At 45.1% G+C, this 18419-nt stretch overlaps 1 protein-coding gene across 1 annotated transcript; it reads right to left on the bottom strand.

Moving 5' to 3' along the window:
* Positions 1-1338: 1338 nt before the first annotated feature.
* Positions 1339-16591, bottom strand: dpy19l1l (dpy-19-like 1, like (H. sapiens)). The gene is made up of 22 exons (XM_040165569.2): positions 16098-16591; positions 15680-15704; positions 15493-15580; positions 13973-14110; positions 13116-13236; positions 11493-11586; positions 11331-11388; positions 9984-10075; positions 9510-9609; positions 8824-8901; positions 7506-7592; positions 7241-7300; positions 6890-6970; positions 6364-6465; positions 6170-6241; positions 5528-5607; positions 5375-5399; positions 4441-4560; positions 4181-4355; positions 3629-3728; positions 3209-3334; positions 1339-3055 (listed from the first exon to the last, which is right to left on the bottom strand). The coding sequence occupies exons 1-22, from the start codon at positions 16318-16320 to the stop codon at positions 2884-2886; spliced, it is 2217 nt and encodes a 738-aa protein (XP_040021503.1). The 5' UTR covers positions 16321-16591; the 3' UTR covers positions 1339-2883.
* Positions 16592-18419: the final 1828 nt, after the last annotated feature.

Raw genomic sequence — 18419 nt, 5'->3', positions numbered from 1 at the left:
TGTATTTTTCAATGTTCAAGACCAAAACTTAAACTTTCAGGTTCAAATTTGTTTTTCAAATGATCAAAACTTTTGACCTGGATTTGGCTCCATAAGGAGCCCTCCTCAAAACGGCTCCAGCTGAAGCACGTGTCTTCTGAGTTGAGTCACATTGAGTTGTGTATCAACACTGCTCCCTCCCACTAGAGGTTAAAGGAACCGCAGCCTAAAGGTTCTCCTCTAATCAAAGTATTGTTAAAGTGGTTCAGATGTTGGTGGCTCACACCATGGTGCACAGTGACACCGTGTGGGGGACGGCGCGAGGACAGAGGTATATTTGACACGTTTCAAACATTCGCGTGGATTTTGGAAGAGACCGAGCCTTCATCCTCCCAGCTAGTGCACGATCACCCGTCACCCGTCTTTGCTTTTAAAAAAAGAGTTTGAGCGCTACTTCCCAACCACAAAAGACCCACGAACTGCCAAGGAATGGATCCGCGACCCATTTGTCATCGAACCAGGTGAATCCAGCAGGTCGATGGCAACACGGTCAACTGCTGGAGATCGCAAATGACGGCGTCCTTAAAAGTATGTTCTGCCGGTGTTGCCGGTGTTCTGGATCAAAGTCACGGCAGAATACCCTGAGATCGCCACAACAGCGACACCGAAAACCTTTTTGCAATTTCCGACAACCTATTCGTGTGAAGCGGGATTTTGTGCACTTACAGCAACCAAAACAAAATTACTGGACATAAGCAACACACTTCGAGTGTCACTGTCTCCCATTACCTCTGGATGGGACCGTCTCGTTGCAGAGAAACAAGCTGAGGGCTCCCACTGATTTAACATTATGCGAGTTGTATTTTTAATGCACTTTATATTTGTTTTTTTGTTGTATCTTATTTTGAAGGCACGTTTAAACGTTACCATAGCGACCAGAGTGATACTCATGTTGTTGGCGCGATGTTACGGTGACGCTGATAATAAAGTTGCATACGTTTACACAGTGGATTCACGTTCATTATTATATTTAGAAAATACCGTTTTATGCTGGTGCAGGAAATTCAACATAAATATACAATCATATACAGTGCATCACTTTTTCAACATTTTGTTAGATTAAATTCAAAATCCTACACACAACATGCTGTAATGACAAAGTGAAAAATGTTTTGGGGAAATATTTGCAAATTAATTTAATCTATTTTGGAATAAGAACATCTGGAAAAAGTGATACGCTGTGAATACTTCCCGGATGCACTGTATCTACTGATGACACTTAATTTAAGAAACAGTTTTTGGAAATGATTATTAAATACATTTGAGTTAAGAGGTCAAGTAAAATACTTTTTAAACAAATTTAAGACAATGAAATATTTTATTTTAAAATACAGGCAAAATAGACAAATACTATAAAAGACATCCGAAACCCACAAACGCCTGCGACAGGAAAATAAATACTTCTGTCTCAGTGAGTGAGACAACTTCTACCCCGTTTCTGCACAGGAGGACACAGTCAGACATCCGATGGACACAATGGCACCGATGAAATGTGTCCTCTTAGATTACGGTTCGACCGATCGCTCCGGCACATTTCAAGATGGAATTTCTCTCTCTCATTTCTATACACACGTCATCAGGTCCCTCCTGTCTAATAGAAATGTGTCCTTTTGTCTCATTTTGATGTCCAGATCAGTTCAATACATCAGCCTGCATCAAGATGTGTTGTACCAAAATCCTCCCATCCCGTTACACCTTTAGCTAGCTAAGCTAAGCTAAGCGAACTGTCATGTGCCTCCACTAAGACTTAATATGGTTCTTCTCAATAAACTCTTATGAAAAGCAAATGAGCGTATTTTCGGACATATTGAAGGTCATTAATGCACCTTGAAGAAGAAACCAACGACTGGTACCGTCAAATCCACTGCTACAAATAGTGTGGATCGGCTTTTCCAAAACTCAGTTCTCGTTCACAAAAAACACGTCTTTTACAGGCTACAGCTTTAAGAACAAGACTACCTTTGGCAATGAGCCGTTATGAAGGAACACAAACTGTACATTGGCCTTTTACAGTTTGGCTATTTACAAAAGTATTTGTGACATTTAGAAGAAATCTACTTGTTTTGCCCACCTGTTTATAACATAATTAAGAACGAATGCTCTGATTGACAAAAACATTATTCCCAAACCTCAATTAGCTCGGTTAGCGTGTCATCCCGCGTAACAATTAGCGATGTGCTTCTCTTGGCAAAGAGGGAATCGTTTTCCGAGCGACGGGGCCTATTTTTGGGAGATGATGGGCCATTTTTAGGACTGGTGAGAATAATGGTTCAGCACTCCATCCATGTGGAAATGCTTTTGAAAAAGCCTCCAAACAGAAAAACATGATCCCTTGCTTTCATTCTTTCGGAAGCTTTGCTCTCTGTACGTTCATTTTACTAAAGAGCTCCTCTGGGACCTTGACGAGCCGAGAGGGCTGAGTGATGAACACAAAGAAGTATTCTTTTTACCCTTTGAAATGTAAATAAAAAAACAGCCTAGTGCTGAAAAAACATTTTTCATAAGCAGAAGTCGGCTTTTGCCGAGTTTGCAAAGGACATTGCTTCACAGTATGTGGACACCATTGAACTTCTTATGCCAAAAGAAAGTGAATCTTACACAGTGAGAAACGATGCTGACGTGCAAGCGGCATCTCTTTGAGGACAGCGTTTCTGAAACTCAAGATTCTATACAACAGAACCTTTGCAGGATTTCCTCCGAGTCACAAACACTGGCAGCAGCAGGAGGAGGAGGAGCGGAGGAGGGGGGGGGGGGGGGGACGAACCCGCTCTGTGAACGGGACTGTGGTGGTGTTTGACGGAAAAGTGGTGAAAAAGAAGAAGGGAACCAGTCCGCCACACGGTGTTATCTCAGCTCATTAGCAGCTTTGGGGACTTTGAGAACTTTGTAAATGTCATTGGAAAACACGGTGGTGAAGTGGGGTCTGGAGCTCCTGGACATGTGGGTGCAGAGGGGAGTTTTACCCGCGTTTAGGGGGTCCTCGACGTCCCAAATCTCTGGCATGCTGCACCCGGGCCTGGGCCGAGAGGGGGAGAGAGAGAGGGAGAAAAACAAGATTAACAAAAAACAGAAAATCCGCAACCTGCATTTTAAACCAAATTGAAATGGGTCTCAAAAAACAAAAAAAGTGAAAACTGTGAGACTTTGCCGATGTTATTTGCTGGGATACCTGGTACGCCGGGTGCACCACGAGTCTTCCAACACAAAGAAGTCCACGCCCAGTTTCACCAGGTTCCCCTTCACGGTGTCTGCAGACATGCGGCTGTACATGGAGTACACCAGCTTGGTTCTCTCCCTGCGAGGGACACGACACAGTGACTCCACTACAGTCAACGATGGCAATGAATTGTGAGGCTAGATAACCAGATTGCCTCAATTATTTGCCCACTTAAGTCATCGTATCCATCTTACGAGCGATTAATTACAAAATCCAATATTTTAATTCTTTTTTACACGCTATCGATACCAATGTTTCTTATCATGTGAAGCAGTGTAAGAAGCTTGCTAATTTGAAGATGGTTAGATTTCACACACACACACACACATTTCACATGAAAATCTAGCACATCGTGTCCAAAGAGCCACTGACCTCAGCCCAGCGTCTTCGTAGTGGGGGTGGTTGACGATGGGCCGCCCCGTGGAGAGCTTCACGCTGGCCATGGTGGGCATCGCCCCGGCGAACACGGAGTCTGCATCGTCGAAGAGCGCAGGACAAAATACAAGTAACACCAGTGGAACTTGTTAGCAACAGACCGCGTACGGGCGCAACATCGTGACCTTTGTGAAGGAGGATTTGCATCAGGATGGTTGTATAGCTTTATTTTATTGTGTGTTTATTAATATTCACAACAGAACCACAGTTACTGTTGCAAACTAATTAAGCTGGATTGATCTTGAATGTCTAGACATTTTTTTCACCTTTATTATTTATTTATTAATTCACTTGGAAGAGGTACAACAGCTGTATTCCAGATATTAAGTAGACCTGTCTGGCCTTGCTGTATGATGTAATTATGCAGAGTAAGTAAGAAATTCAAATGTGTTCATATAGCTCCTATTTTGCTATTTTGTTATTTGGATTAAGTTTTAGATTTTCCAACTCATCCTACTGATATTCCCCCCCCCCCCCCCTTCCCCTCACCGGGACGGGTGTTGTCCTGGATCCAGTCCAGCAGCTCCTCCTGCGGCAGGTTGCTGAACTCTCCGATGATCCCCCACTGGGCCCGCAGGTTGGCCACTCCGTACACGGCCATGACGGCCATGACCACGAACACGGCCAGCTGGTGTTTCAACTTCTCCCCGATCCAACCAAACAGCTGGGGGGGGTAGAGAGAGTATTATTAAAGAACAGAAGCAGAGCTCAACAAACCGCAGCAGGAGGAACAAACTTCCATCACAGACCTGTTTGGAGCAGATGAGCGAGGCCATGATGCACATGTGCGGCGTCAGGAAGAGCTTCAGACGCATGATGAGGACGGCGAGCACGGCGAACGCTACCAGCTGCAGGCCGTGGTACACCAGCTGCAGAGACACAGGTTAGCAAGCAGTCTGCAACGAGCAACGTACTCCCCCCCGGCAAGCCTGACCGATCCCACGGAAGGGAATGAAAGGTTATCTTTAGTCAACGTGATTAGATAATTACGTCATTTAGAGTCGAAATTAACTGATAAGTGGCAGTGTGTAAACATTAGTGGCGCTTAGCGAGCGGATTATGTTTACGAGGCTGGAAAGAAAATAGTTCCCTCGGATTGCTTTTTTCAGAAAGCAGCTCATGATTTCTGGAAAGCAACATTGCTGTGGACATTTGTTGAGTATCATCTGGCCCATTATGTCGGAGGGAAAGCAGAATGCTGTGAATCAGCTGCCGCGCCGCTTCCACTTTTAGAACACGCCACTTCCCCGAGAACAGAAACCCCCCCAGGGGAACTGCGGCGTTACCCGCAGAGCCACGCAGGAATATTACTGCTATTATCCGGGGAACTCAGGGAGCTTCCATACAGCGGCTGGTGGATGAACATCTGAACGGTTTCCTGCCCTGAGAGGGATACAACTGAAAATTGCATAGAGAAAAAAAAAAAAAAAAAGGCAGCAAGGGGAGATTTCCGAACAGAGGGGGGGGGGGCTTCCTTTCATTTCTTGGTAATGAGAAAAGGGATGAAACGCATTTAGGGACAGAGAGACCGAACGGGCGTCGGACCGGAGGAATCAAATCAAACGGATTAAGAAAAATGGAACGACGCTGCCAAAAGAGCCCCCGAGTTCACACCGAGGTGTTGTCATAACGCCTGAGCGTTTACCCAACAGCGAGGAGGATGTGAAAAGCGCTTCTTCTCACCTCGCCTTGAGCAGCGATTTCAGACCTGCAACACAAAAATATAGAAACAGCTTGAAGAAAATATGCATTATTAATCCAGACGTATACCCATTACAGGCTTTGGTCACATGTGATTACAAAACTGGATCAGCACAGAGGCCTCGAGCCGCTCACCCTGCAGCTTCATCCGCATCGTCGGCCCTGACAGTCGTCTTCCCGCCGTCCCTCAGGAACCGGACCACATCCTGCACTGTCTGGAGAGGAGTCAAATTGATTCCTTTAAATATCACGCTTCCAACAAATGGCACCTCGCGCGTGTATCGCATTACATTCTTTGTCAAGCCGACTTATGTATTCTTAGCTCAGCGTGGGCAGACGTAATGAGATTTAACGGCAAGAAGAGCAGTTCCTCAAATGTCTTTTTTTCACTAAACCCCCTCCCTCCCCAACCCCCGAAAGATATATTTCACGTTTCAGCATTCGAGAACAAAATCTCGCTGTTCTTCCTTTCTCAAGGCATAAATATACACATGTAAATGCCAACTAAGCTTCCCACATAATTGCCACCGCCATATGGTTTAGCTCGAATAAGAAGAATCCTCCTGTATGCACACAGCTCTCCTCGGGGGTGGACATGTTTGTGTAGTGATCAGAGCAGATGGACACCCGGCTCGGTCTTCCTGGTGAGAACCGCCTACCGCTTGACCATACAAACACATAACAGTGTTGGATTCAACTAGTTCTGTGGCAAAACATTTTTTAAACCCGAGTTTCCGTTAACGCATGACGGACATGTTATCGAGGGGGAGGACTCACCCGCCCAGCGATGAGAGCCACCACCAGCATGTTGATGGGCAGCAGCAGGGTCCTGAGGTAACGCAGGGGGGTCTGAGGGGGAGAGAGAGACGGCATGTTAAATTCAGAGCACACGTCTCCCTCTGCGCTGTGAAAACACACAGCATCAAACAGCAGGCTTCTTTTTCTCCTGCGGCGCGAGTCTGAGGCTTTACCTCCAACTCCATGAAGTCAAATTCTGCGGCACAAGTGTACATCAGAGTGTGGAAGTCCTTGTAGCTCGTGAACTTGGACTTGATCAGCGCACTGATGTGAGCCTGGAGTAGATAGAAGAAAAAAAACAGTTACAGGTATGTCGTCTTTTTTTTGTTGTATAATTCCTGACTTCAAATGAATGCATTTGAAAATGTTAATTGTTCAGTCTAACCTTTTCTGATGGTGTTATTTAACAGGAACACGTTTATTTAGGCTTCACACACCCAATCACTTAAATAATATGATAACACTGTGTGTTGCGTATTCTACATTGCAACACATTAGTAGGCATTGATCCAAAAAAGTATTTTAGTACAACTATTAAGACCTGAAATAAGGCATTTCCTTTGACTTTAAGCAAAGGTTGTTATCACGATCATATCAGGGACAGAAATGGACTTTAAAAGATGTCTCGAACTCTCAAACAAACATTAGCGGTGCCTTCCGCACACGTGAATCTCTCAGAGGGACGTTGCGGCGGCTTACATCATCCGAGGCACAGAGCACGGAGGACAGCAGGAACTTGAGAAGCACCGTGGAGCCGACCCAAGCCAAACCCTGCATGAGCTGAGGAGAGGGAGAGAGGAGACGCGCGGTCACTCACACACCATTTATGGCAGGAAGCCAGGATGGAAGCCTGAATGTGCGGTGCAGCCGGGACCAAAGCCGGGTAGATTCATACAGTTATTTCCAGCCTTTCAAATCTTTTAGCTTTATGGTTGATCCAAGCGGGAAATAAACTGCCTGATTTGAAGTTACGGCTAAATAATCAACAGCATGTTTACTCTGAGACATTTAAATTAGATTACTCGAAGATTTAAATAAAATACTACGTACCCAGATGACGACGCCAGGTTTGAAAACTTGAGCAAATCGATCCCTCAATGCAATGATTGCCTGAAAAGGGAAATCAAATTTTTTAAAAACCTACGTCTCTGTACATACAAATATTGTGTAAACAATGATTTGGTACTTTTTGGTACATTTCCCTCTGCAATGACATTCACTCAAACAAATGCGTTTGTCATTTCAGACCATGGATCAAATGGAGCCGACGCGTCACAGCACCGCACGTTGTGCGGACTCCAGAGACCCAACTCACCCAGATGGAGACCAGCGAGGAGGCGTAGAAGGACGTGAGCAGCATGGAGTTGCCAAACATCAGGACGAAGCAGACGGCGAGCGTTACCTAAGATGAACAGATAGAATACAGGCTTTATGACCTCAGCAAGTTCGATCAGCCGGTGTGTTTAAAGAAAATACAGTGGCCTCACAAAAACATATTTCACACATATTTATTCTGGTGGTCTGGAATCGACTGGACTAAGTCCTTCTGTTGTTACCAACACTCCATTAAACCGACGCTTTGTGCTTTGAATACACAGCCACCAGCAAAGTCTAATCCCATCCACCGAACCCCTGACGCTCAACAGCGAGCAGTGAAACAATGCACCACTCACTGCATCGTGCAGACAGACTGAGCTGAACTAACTAACTAACGAACCAAATCACAGATTTAGCGAGCTGCGTTTTACTGACTGATAAATAATAGTTAATGGCAGCCCTGATCAATCTAGTTTTTTTTTTTACAGCTTCAGCTGCAGGCGGTGAAAATCTACCAGTAGTTTCAAGGGACACCGCTCAGCCAACAACGCTGTAGGTCGCATAGAGGACACACACACACACACACACACACACACACACACACAGACACAGACAGACAGACACAGTTTCCAGGCTCTCTAAATTATGCACAGGCATATTCCTTCCTCTGACATAAATCTTCACCATCTCACCACAAAGGAGGGGGGGGCGGGGGGGGTTCTCCTTATCGGCGGCGCACACAGGGACCGGCTAACAGCCCGGGCATGCTGAGCGGATTAGGGAGAAAGAATGTGGAGCAACGGGACAAAAAAGGCCTGACTAACACACATGCACACAACGATCACAAATCCTTATATTTTCACAAGAATCAACAGTCCTTTTGTGCTCGGCAGGCGGGAAGTTGCAAACACGTGCGGCCAACTTCACGAAGAGCGGCATCAGTAATGCTAACGAACGTCATCCCCGCCTCGGCTGCCGTCGTCATCATCCTCATGAATCCTCATCGTCCTCATGAAACTCCGCCGGCCGAAGGAGCTCAGCGAGATGAGGAGAAGCGAGGCGGAGCACAACACACAATCGCCACACACACACACACACACACCCTTTGACGTCTCCTTCCACTGAGGGTTTTTTTGGGGTACAATTGGGTCATTTTGAATCTTTCTATTTAAAAAAAACCCCAAACACTTTTTGTTGTCTCAGCAGTTCCGGTGTAATTATTTTCGCCGTTGAATCGAACCGAGCTACGGATATGCGACCGCGCGATGCAGCAGAGGCAAGAAAGCAGAAGCTCTCCTCCCGCTCAGCTACTGTACCATATGGGTGACCAGGATGGATTGCATCTTGGTGGCGGCGAGGTAACCCAGGATGTAAGAAGCAAACAGAGAAGCCACCTGGAGAAAGAAAGAAAAATACATAAAAAATACATATATACTAGTATGTGAAATTCAAGGATGTGATAAAGGGATTAGAGGTAACATAATACTACATGATGCTATTGTTACCAAATAGGATTGTGTAATTGTGCACAGTTGTGCGATTCTAAAATATTTGGAGTATTTATCCTCCCTTCTTGCAGGCGTACAGTACTCGATTTGCAGGTTACACAAGCAAAACAAAGAAGACGCCGTTCAGCATCTCGTCTCGTGTTGGAGCCAGCGGCGTCCTGAGGGGGCCCGCCGGGCGTGGGCGGAGCCGCCGAGGAGCTCGGTTCAAACTCCGGCTACTCTGTCCGCCCCCCCCCCTCATTTTCTTATGCCCTTTTTTCCTACTGCATGTCGAGAGAGGTTTATGAAATGAGGATATAAACGGTGCCATTCTTGGACTTTCACAATCTTTTTTCTTTCAGCGTTTTTTCTTTTCCATCCAAAATTTGAAAATCCAATCCAGACATTCCACGCTAGAATCCTCTGCTCTCTCCAGACTCTATTTCCTCTCTAACCTGCTTTCTTCCCGCATTCTCCCTCTCTCTATTTCGATGTCTCTCTTGCTCTCCGTTTACCTGAGTGAGCAGCACAAACTGGGCAAACTGCCAGGGCAGCATAAAGCACAAATTGGAGACGCCCAGGGCGACCATGGCTGTCCTGCTCGGGTTCCGTGTCCTGGGGAGAAGCGAGAGAAAGAATTACGGCGGTGAAAGAGGGAGATGGGGGAGGAGAGAAGAAAGAAGCATTAGGACGACACAAGCGCACACGTTCACTTTCACTCCTGAGTCTGCTGCAAAGCCCCCACATGCGTACCAGGCGCCGTATGATACGCCAAAGCTCCCTCTCCTTTTACTGGTCAGCGCACAACAAACGCCATAACTACAGCACACAGAGCCTGCGTCACTTCAAAGTGTCCAGGAAACCTGGTGTTACTTTTGTTGTTTTGCATATTCAACACTGGAGGCGTAGCCGCTAACACCACGGTGTGCACGGGCGCTCCGACGGGCGTGCAGGCATGGAGATGGGATTGGCTGTAGGACGGAGCTTACCGCAGGATGTAGGTGAGAAGGAGCATCTGCAGGACAAGGAAGGGGTAGGCGAAGCTCTCCCTGAGGGGCGGAGTCCACATGACACGGGTGCTCTGACATGCACACACACAAAAGAAAACATGGGTCAAAACACCACAGAGGTTGGAATCCCTTTGCAACGGCGTCAGTGATTCACAAGTGTCTCCTTCCTCTGTGGATGAAAATATGTGAATTCTGAATGAATATAAATGGACAAATGAGTGAAACATATAGTTCGCTTTATAAAAGGGACAAAATTAAATTTGGCTGTTTTTTGGTCCCCGCACTTAACCAAAGATAAGTTGTCAGGGAAGAACGTCCACTCTGTAAAGCTTTGTGTTGAATGGATTTCATCACACTCGCTCTTTTGTTCATATATTGATAATTCAGCCTCATAAAGTTAATGGATTGGAACAGATTGGATCTCCAGTCATTCAGATCAAGTCTCTATCTTGTAAAAAAGAATGTGCGCCAAACTACAGCTGTTATTTTAATGTGCCATATGCTTATATAATTAACCCTGCACATCTGCTGGTAAGTACTTTTATTGTGTATACTCAGCATCTTTGGCCCACAGAATCGGTTTCATCTGATCTCATTTTCAATTTGAGGTTCGAGCGTTCCCTGGACATCTGTGCCATGTAGGGAAATATATGAAAGTCACAACTTGATGGGGCGATCCTTTTGTTGTTTTGCTCCTTGATATTTAAAAAAGCGTGCCACATATATCAATCTAAAACCAACTACCCGTATTCATTCCCAGCATCTCAACACGTAGTCCCCCAGATCCACTGAGTCCGAATCGATGAAGCGCGACACACTAACATTGCATTAATAATCGGCAGTTTGGAAACGGTACCACGGATCATTTTGTTTGCATGAAAAGCTTCGAAAATGACAGATGTAGTCGCAAATTAGATTGAGTGGAGAAGAGCACCTTGTGACTCGTTTAACTTAAAGTTTAGTTTTCAACCACGAAGGCGTGACTTGATGGCATCTCTGCACTTTGCTACACAATCTCACAGGTTTGTCCCCCGAACTGCAGTCATGAGGCAGATGCTTCCTCATGAAATAATCTGTGAAAATAACAGATGCCTCCGACTGCACTGGGAGAAAAAATTAGAGAGGAGGCTTTTAGCTCCAGCTAAAACCGACTGAGGTCCTTTTGATGGCTTTAAACGAGTCCCTCTGCTTTTTGAAGCGCTCTTTCGTTCGGAGTTTCTTACAGAAACGGCGACCCAGAGAAAAGCAGTGGTCAGAATTGTAGCGCAAAGCAACATTGAGCTCTCCTACTCCACGGACACCGGATGGTCAGGGCGCTGCACTCACCTCGCCGTGATTGAAGAAAAAACACACGGCGGTGACGACGCCGCCCAGTCGACTCCCACTGCGCGCGAACACCGGGGAAGGAAAGAGAGCAGACGGCGGGATGAGAAAGGTCGTCCGCCACCTCTCGTTTCACGTCAGATAGAAACACAACGGAGGAGTTACCTGAGATAGACTCCGTAGATGAAGAAGAGGCTCATCATCGCACCGTTCAGCAGGAACACAAAGCTCACGTAGAAGTACGCCGGGTCGCCCATCCCTGATGTGCACACACACGCAGACAAACACACATTTTGTAACGTTGGAAAGTTTCACCAGGTTCATTGTATTCCTGCAGCCGCCTGGAAGTGGCTTCAAGCTGTGAGGCCGGTGCAGAAATAGCCCATGAAGCAGAGCTCTCGGCTCCACAAATCCCCCGATGCAGGAGGGTTTTATTTTCAGCCGCTCCAATTGGTATTCCCTATCACACAGAACCAGTTGTGTTCTTAAACACAATCCATATACGCTACTGTGATAACGGTGTCTATGGTTCGAATCAAACAGAGGACCTTTAAATTCATGCAATCCCTGCCAAAAGAGAAGAGATTGTGACAGGTTGTGAACACATTTCTGATTGCCAGAGGAGAACTATAAAAATGGCATTTATGGGAGAGATCTGAGGAACTGGCCGAGCACTTCCCTTTGACCTTATCACAGTGCACGCGAGACAATGTTACACTGCATTAGAATTCCCCTTTTAGTACAGAAACCAAGTGGAGCCTCGGGTGTGAAAATGTGGTATGATGCGACACGCCGACAGCTACAGGAAACGCTCCCCCTTTGTGACGGCTCTGTCTTGTGCAACGCAGCGCGTGTCAGGTTTGTGTAAACACTGCGAGAGCCGCCCGCGTACATCGACCCGGGGGGGAGGTGGGGGGCGGGGGGGGGTGTTCACACTAATGAGACTGACAGAAACACACAGATTGCAGCCTCACAAAAGGGAGAGCTGACAGCTTGTTTACTGTTAGCACATTTACTTTTCTCGAGAATGTTCCTGCGAGCAAATATCAAAGAGCTATTTATAGGTTAAGAGCATTTTTCTTTCGGGGCTACTTTAACAATATTAATGCTTCTGTCACTGTGTTCTGCCCGTTGTTGCCTTATTTTCTTTTGATGGCGTCGGTTTGTAATTCCCAGTCTTCCCCAGAGTTTCCCTTCATGGTTTTGTGAGACTTGCTCGATTAATCTGACTATTTATTCAGCTGTATTTCCTTTTCAATGGGAATAGTGGCTGTAGAGTGCTAAGCTGAGCAAGGGACCTTCTCAGTGCAGACCATTGTTTTAATGATTATGTTGCAGCAGCTGGTATTATAATATATATATATATTTAAGAATACCGTGGCATTAGTAGTTTTAAATATATAAGCTGCGCAGAGGGAGCGTTAGGAAGTGAATCCATGAGCACCGTTCTATTAAATTAGACCTTCCATTGAGCGCAAAAAAACCTAGAATCAAACGACTACATGGGTTCTTTGATCAATTCCTTCTGTGTAATTCATTCGTTTTTCTCTTCACTGCCAACTCCTCGTGAGGCTGATTCGACTTGTGAAGAAAAGCATCAAAGTCTGTGAAGAAATGAGTCATCTAGTCAATTCAGCGCGAGACGGTGCGAGTGTCTTTATTGTTGCTGTAGGTCTTTAAGAGCGGAACTATCTGACTTTAGGACAACCTGCTGTGTGTGTGTGTGTGTGTGTGCGCAAACAAGAGCTTTTGCAGATCAGGCAGCAGTTCCGAGGCAACGGTCCGTACCTTCACAGCTGTCCACAGGAGTGAGTCCCTCTCCTCTATTGATGGACCAGCACATCTTTGTGGGAATCCCAAAGTATCCCATAACACCCGTGTACGTCCGGTACCAGCTGGCCAGGACCACCTGGGGAGCAGAGACGGATGAGAAACAGTGCAAAGCCTGTTCCAACAGAGTGTCTGAAAGGCCTCTGTGGCCTTTTAGAATCCCATAACCTTCCCAGTATGTGTCTCTCTTGCACTGTTTGGTCTTGAATACAACCCACCTAGCTATAGAGAACATCATGGAACAAAAAGCATGGAACAAAAACAGAAATGGAGTTTTAGATTAAAGTTTGGTGTCGTCTTATGAACGAGGATATTCACCAACAGCATTAAATCTGAGATTTAACAATATTCTTCAAATTCAGAAGTCAGTTTTGCTTTAATATACTTGTACTTAATGAAGCTTTAACTGTGGAGTGTCACTATGTTTTCGTTTTGATAAATAATATATTCTGAAAAACAATGGGTGAATTCACAGAACTCAACACAGAACTGCAGCTCCTCTACAAGAGCGCAGAGCACAGAGTTGTTGAGCAGACCTACGGCGCACGGAGACACAAGGGGTCAGATCTGTGGCGAAGAGACCGCTGGGTTTGGAGTTCAGGACCACCGAGCACATCTCCATATGCACCGGCGGGTGCAGATTTGAGAGCACAATCGTGCATTCAGCCTTTTCGTGTGGGCTGTGCGATGCTCGCTGCACCTGCACAGGATGCTTTTCTTTCTATCCTATTTGTGCAGGTTCTAGCGGCCGCTACAGCCGGTCGATCGTTTTGTGAATCACCCCCCCCCTCCCCCCCAGAAGGGTGAGGCATTACCTCCGGATAGAGGTTGAATCTCTTCAGCGTGTTAATAACCAGGGGGTACTCCGTCAGCCGATCGTTCATAACCATGTGGAGGCCGTCCAGGAAAGCCGGAGCTTCAATAATGGTCTTGTAGTACGAATAATACAGACCCTGGAACCAACAGAAGATATATTTAAATGAATTCAACACAAAATGAGACATCAAAAGACACAGCAACATTTTCAAGTTTTTGAAAGGGTCAGTTTAGCGCCGTTTAAAGCACCGTGGGAGAAGAAATGTGCAGAGGACATGGAGTCAGTGAGGCCACATTATACATCGGACTTGATTTTTTATTTTGCCTCCCACGTTCATTGAAAATGAATTCTTTGAAACTGACAAATGGCAGCCTGCTTTTCTGTCGGGAGGAGACCTGCGGGTCAGAGTACACCTCCCTTCAACTTTGCACCGACGCTAGTCAAATAAAAAACAGGGTTTGGAAATGTCCATGTCCTCCGTCCGGCGCTGAGTCATCACCTTGTTTGGACCATAACCAATAGCACATCACAAACTGCTGCATTAGAACAACATTAATTTGAATATTCATTTTAATAAGCAACAGGGACGCGCCGCTCCACATCAGTCCCAATCGTCTGATACCAGTGATGGATTAATTGGATGAACGCCCCACTGACTGGAATCATTCTTATATGTCAGGCAACTCACACATTGCTTTTAAACAAATTGTTACTAATGAATACAGGGCATCCAATACTCAGGCCGAATTGGACCGATTTCCAATATCAGCATCTAATAATGAATTGGTTGTATAAACCAGAAAATTGCTATAGTCCAAAACCCCCAAGATATTACATCTTGAATCACATTAAGCAAATAAGCAGACTGCCTGTACTTGAACAAAAATGGATAATTGCTTTTGCTGCATATTCATTTTGCTGCCAGTGGAGTAATGACGTGCCCTCGCACTGTGACCTACCGTTCTTTTAGATTAAAAGTACCTCTCATCAGGGTTTATGACGAGCCATGATATGCTGAGATGATATGAAATGTACATTTTATGCAAAAGGAGTATCAAGGGAACACTATCCTCCTACATGCAACGAATCCACTCCCAACATCACAGTTGCTTCCGCGGATTATTTTCTGCTCGACTGTCCTTGAAATCTAGTCATACGGGAGATACGCCAGTTATGAAATGTGTCAGAAATAAGCAGCAGATCCCAGTATTTACAGCTGGAACCATTAGTTTGATTAATTGATTGGTCGGAAAAATTAATGATTGTAAACCGTTGTGATAATCAATTATTATTTTAGGTCATTTATCGGGGAAGAAGAAGGCCCAAACCCGCAGGATTTAGGACCTTTAAACAGACAAATGATTTCCAAATCTAGTTAGTTGTATCCCTGCAGCATCAGCATCTCCCTTTCATGCATTTTGCATGGGCTATTCCATCATACCTCAAACACGAAAACAGTGTTTAAAAATAAAATATTAATAGTGCCTCCCAATCATAAACAAATATATAATATATTACCATTTCTGTCCGGAAAGCCATTTCCTTCTCCAGGTTCGACAAGTGCGAAAAGTGTCTGTCATTCTCAAACAGCTGTGAGAGATGATGCCTAGTCACGGGAGGAGAAACGTGTGAGCACGAATCCACAGTAAGTAAACACACTAGTGATGAACGAGTGACGAAAAACACGCGGATGGTGCAAACTCACCAGTGCAGATACCCGGTCAGAGCAGCTGTGGACGGAGAGAATTCACTTTAAACCGCTGCTCCAAACAGTTAAAACTAACCGGGGCGCAGATAGCAACATACGTGGCTACGGAAAAAAAAATCACCGAAACCTTAGCTTAAAACTTTGCCAGAAGACCTGTTAACACATAAGCTGACAGCCACCGCGACTAATTACTTCATTTGCGATGTTTACGCATTAGCACCCATCGGTGGCTAGCGCTGATGAGCTAACGTTAAGGCGAGCTAACGTTAGCCAACTAATCAGCACCGCGGTAACTTAATTTAGCGGATGCTAGTAGTGTAGCTACATGTCGTTAGCAGCCGTTAGCTAAGGGGGGCTGGGTGTTGGAGGGAGGAGGAGGGGGGGAGAAGCTAGCAGGCTAACGAGCCGAACTTACCGAGGAGAAGAGTGATTCCAAGCTTGGCAACGGCGGAGGGAGTGAGCCCGAGCTTGTGTCTGATGCCCGAGAGCCCGTTGGGGTGCGAGCCGTTGAAAGCTTTACCGTCCCTGCCCGGCCGCCGAGCGTTACTTTTGCCGGGGGGAGAAACAAGCGGGATCCTGTCGCGGTCAGCCTGGGTCGCTGGACTCTTCCCGGTCTGTTTTCTGTTTTTAGTCACCATGCTTTTCCCCGTGGAGTGCCGAGCTTAAGCAACGGCAGCGAGGCGCGAAGTGAGGGAGACAATCCTCACAGAAAACAAAACAAAAAAAACCCTGAGGGGTGCGAGCAGAGCAGCACTACCGTCGCTTTGTATCTGTGCCTCGGATCTGCCCCTTTCACTACTTGGGTGATGCTTTCACTGGGGTTCTCGCTACAGACGCTTGTGATGCTCCGCCCCCTGCCGGACGGTTGGCGCCACTACAAGGAGCTTCTGGTGTAACCATGACAACGCCCACCAGTGGGTACCATATGGTTACACACGCACGCGGTTTAGCTACAGGCTTTACACGTTCATGTAATGACTATGTTATTTATCATTTATTTGTATTGCATCACATAGGTCCACTACTTAAACAGTTTTTGTTGGTCCATTTTATTGATAATTAACTTTAACATTTTGATAGATAATTGTATATAAATGCAAACACCACAATTTGATTAGCAGCGTACCAAGCCTATATTACTGCACTGCGGTGCCTCATACTCTGTATTCATGTATAACTTTAAAACGAATTACTGTATAAGATCAGAATTAGTTATAGACAATATATTTATATTTTTTGGTAATACACTTTATTCATGAAAAAAACATTACCACATGTGCACAATATAAATTGTTTTCAGACAGAAGAAAAATACCAGTGCACTGATACACAGAAAAAACAAAGATATAATGTTTAAACCAAGGTAGAATGCTAAAGCGGATCAAACTAAAAGAAGAAAAAAAGTAACTAAAAACATTCCGAAAAAAAGCGACTTTGTCCCAGGTTATTTATATTTATGGAGTTGAAATGTGACTAAGTGGGCAAATATGTCCTTATCGATTTGCTTGGTCTCGAGCAAGTTCCACCAGCATTTAAAAACCAGCAGGTGTCCCTAAAGGATTACAACATATCTGCACCCAAGAAACACAATTCAACATCTTAGAATGCCTTTCATAACAGTGGCTGTCTAATAAGATATCATTGATGTCTTTATTTAAAAGGTGGGCATCACACCCAAACTCTCATTGTTTTTTTTCTTTTATATCTTAAAAAAATGCTGTTTCAATTTCATTGTCCTGTTTTAACACATCCCCATTTTGCTGATAGCAGCCAGCCACACTACAGCTGCAGCCTTGATACCATCATCTGTGGAAGGGAGAGTTTCTATAGACCTCCAGCCCAACAAAAAGAACAAGGACAATTGTATCGTCATATGATTTTGGCAGCTGAGCAGACGAGCAGTCATGCTGGTTCCTTCGAGCTGAGACATGCGTGCCATAGGTATCTATACACAAGAGACAGGGACATGTCAGGAAACCAAAAGCGAGGTAGAGCAAACATGTTGGCAAAGCTGGGGTCGTGAGTCTGATCGTGACCTTTGACCCTTGATGGCACAGTGCAGGATTAAGTAGAAGGTTCGGAAATATGAATCAAATATGAAAGAGCCTTGAACATTCTGTCTACTGACCAGGAGGGGGCAACTAGTTGCAGAGATATGTTCGATTGTTATGGAAATCAATATGAGAAATGGACTATTCTCACTAAATGTATTCCCTTAGTAAACAATATGGTCTCAATATCTAGTTTCAAGTCATCTTCATTACAGCACGATGTTCATTCAGTAAATTAGAGTCAGAGTAGGAGTCAAATAGACAATAGTCATCAATTTCTGAAAACCTTAGCTTCCATACATCTTAAGTAGAATAAGCTTTTCTTTTGTACTTATACTTTTGTACTCCTGAACTTCATCATCAGTACAGCTTACCTGATACTGTGTGGCTTTTAGTGTTTACTTGTAATTAAATATCTTTAAAAAAACAAACTTTTTTTTGTAAAAACAAAAAATGCTGCTTGGAATAAGGAAGCTTTCAGCCTAAATTATAATAAAAGTGTCTACTGACATAATACAAATCCTCTCAATCTAGGCCCGAAACACAAAATGTAATCCTCACGCGTTGGTTCACAACCTGTTAAAATATACTTGCCTTATCCAAACACTGCCCACGCTCATCTGACAGGACGCTTATTGTTGTACCAACCTACAGCCGTTGTTGAAGACCGCCCGCACATGTGGACG

Source organism: Gasterosteus aculeatus, chromosome 20, assembly GCF_964276395.1.
Source record: "Gasterosteus aculeatus chromosome 20, fGasAcu3.hap1.1, whole genome shotgun sequence".
Taxonomy (NCBI): Eukaryota; Metazoa; Chordata; class Actinopteri; order Perciformes; family Gasterosteidae; genus Gasterosteus; species Gasterosteus aculeatus.
The sequence above is the reverse complement of the archived record's forward strand: the minus strand, read 5'-3'. Positions and strand labels throughout refer to the sequence as shown.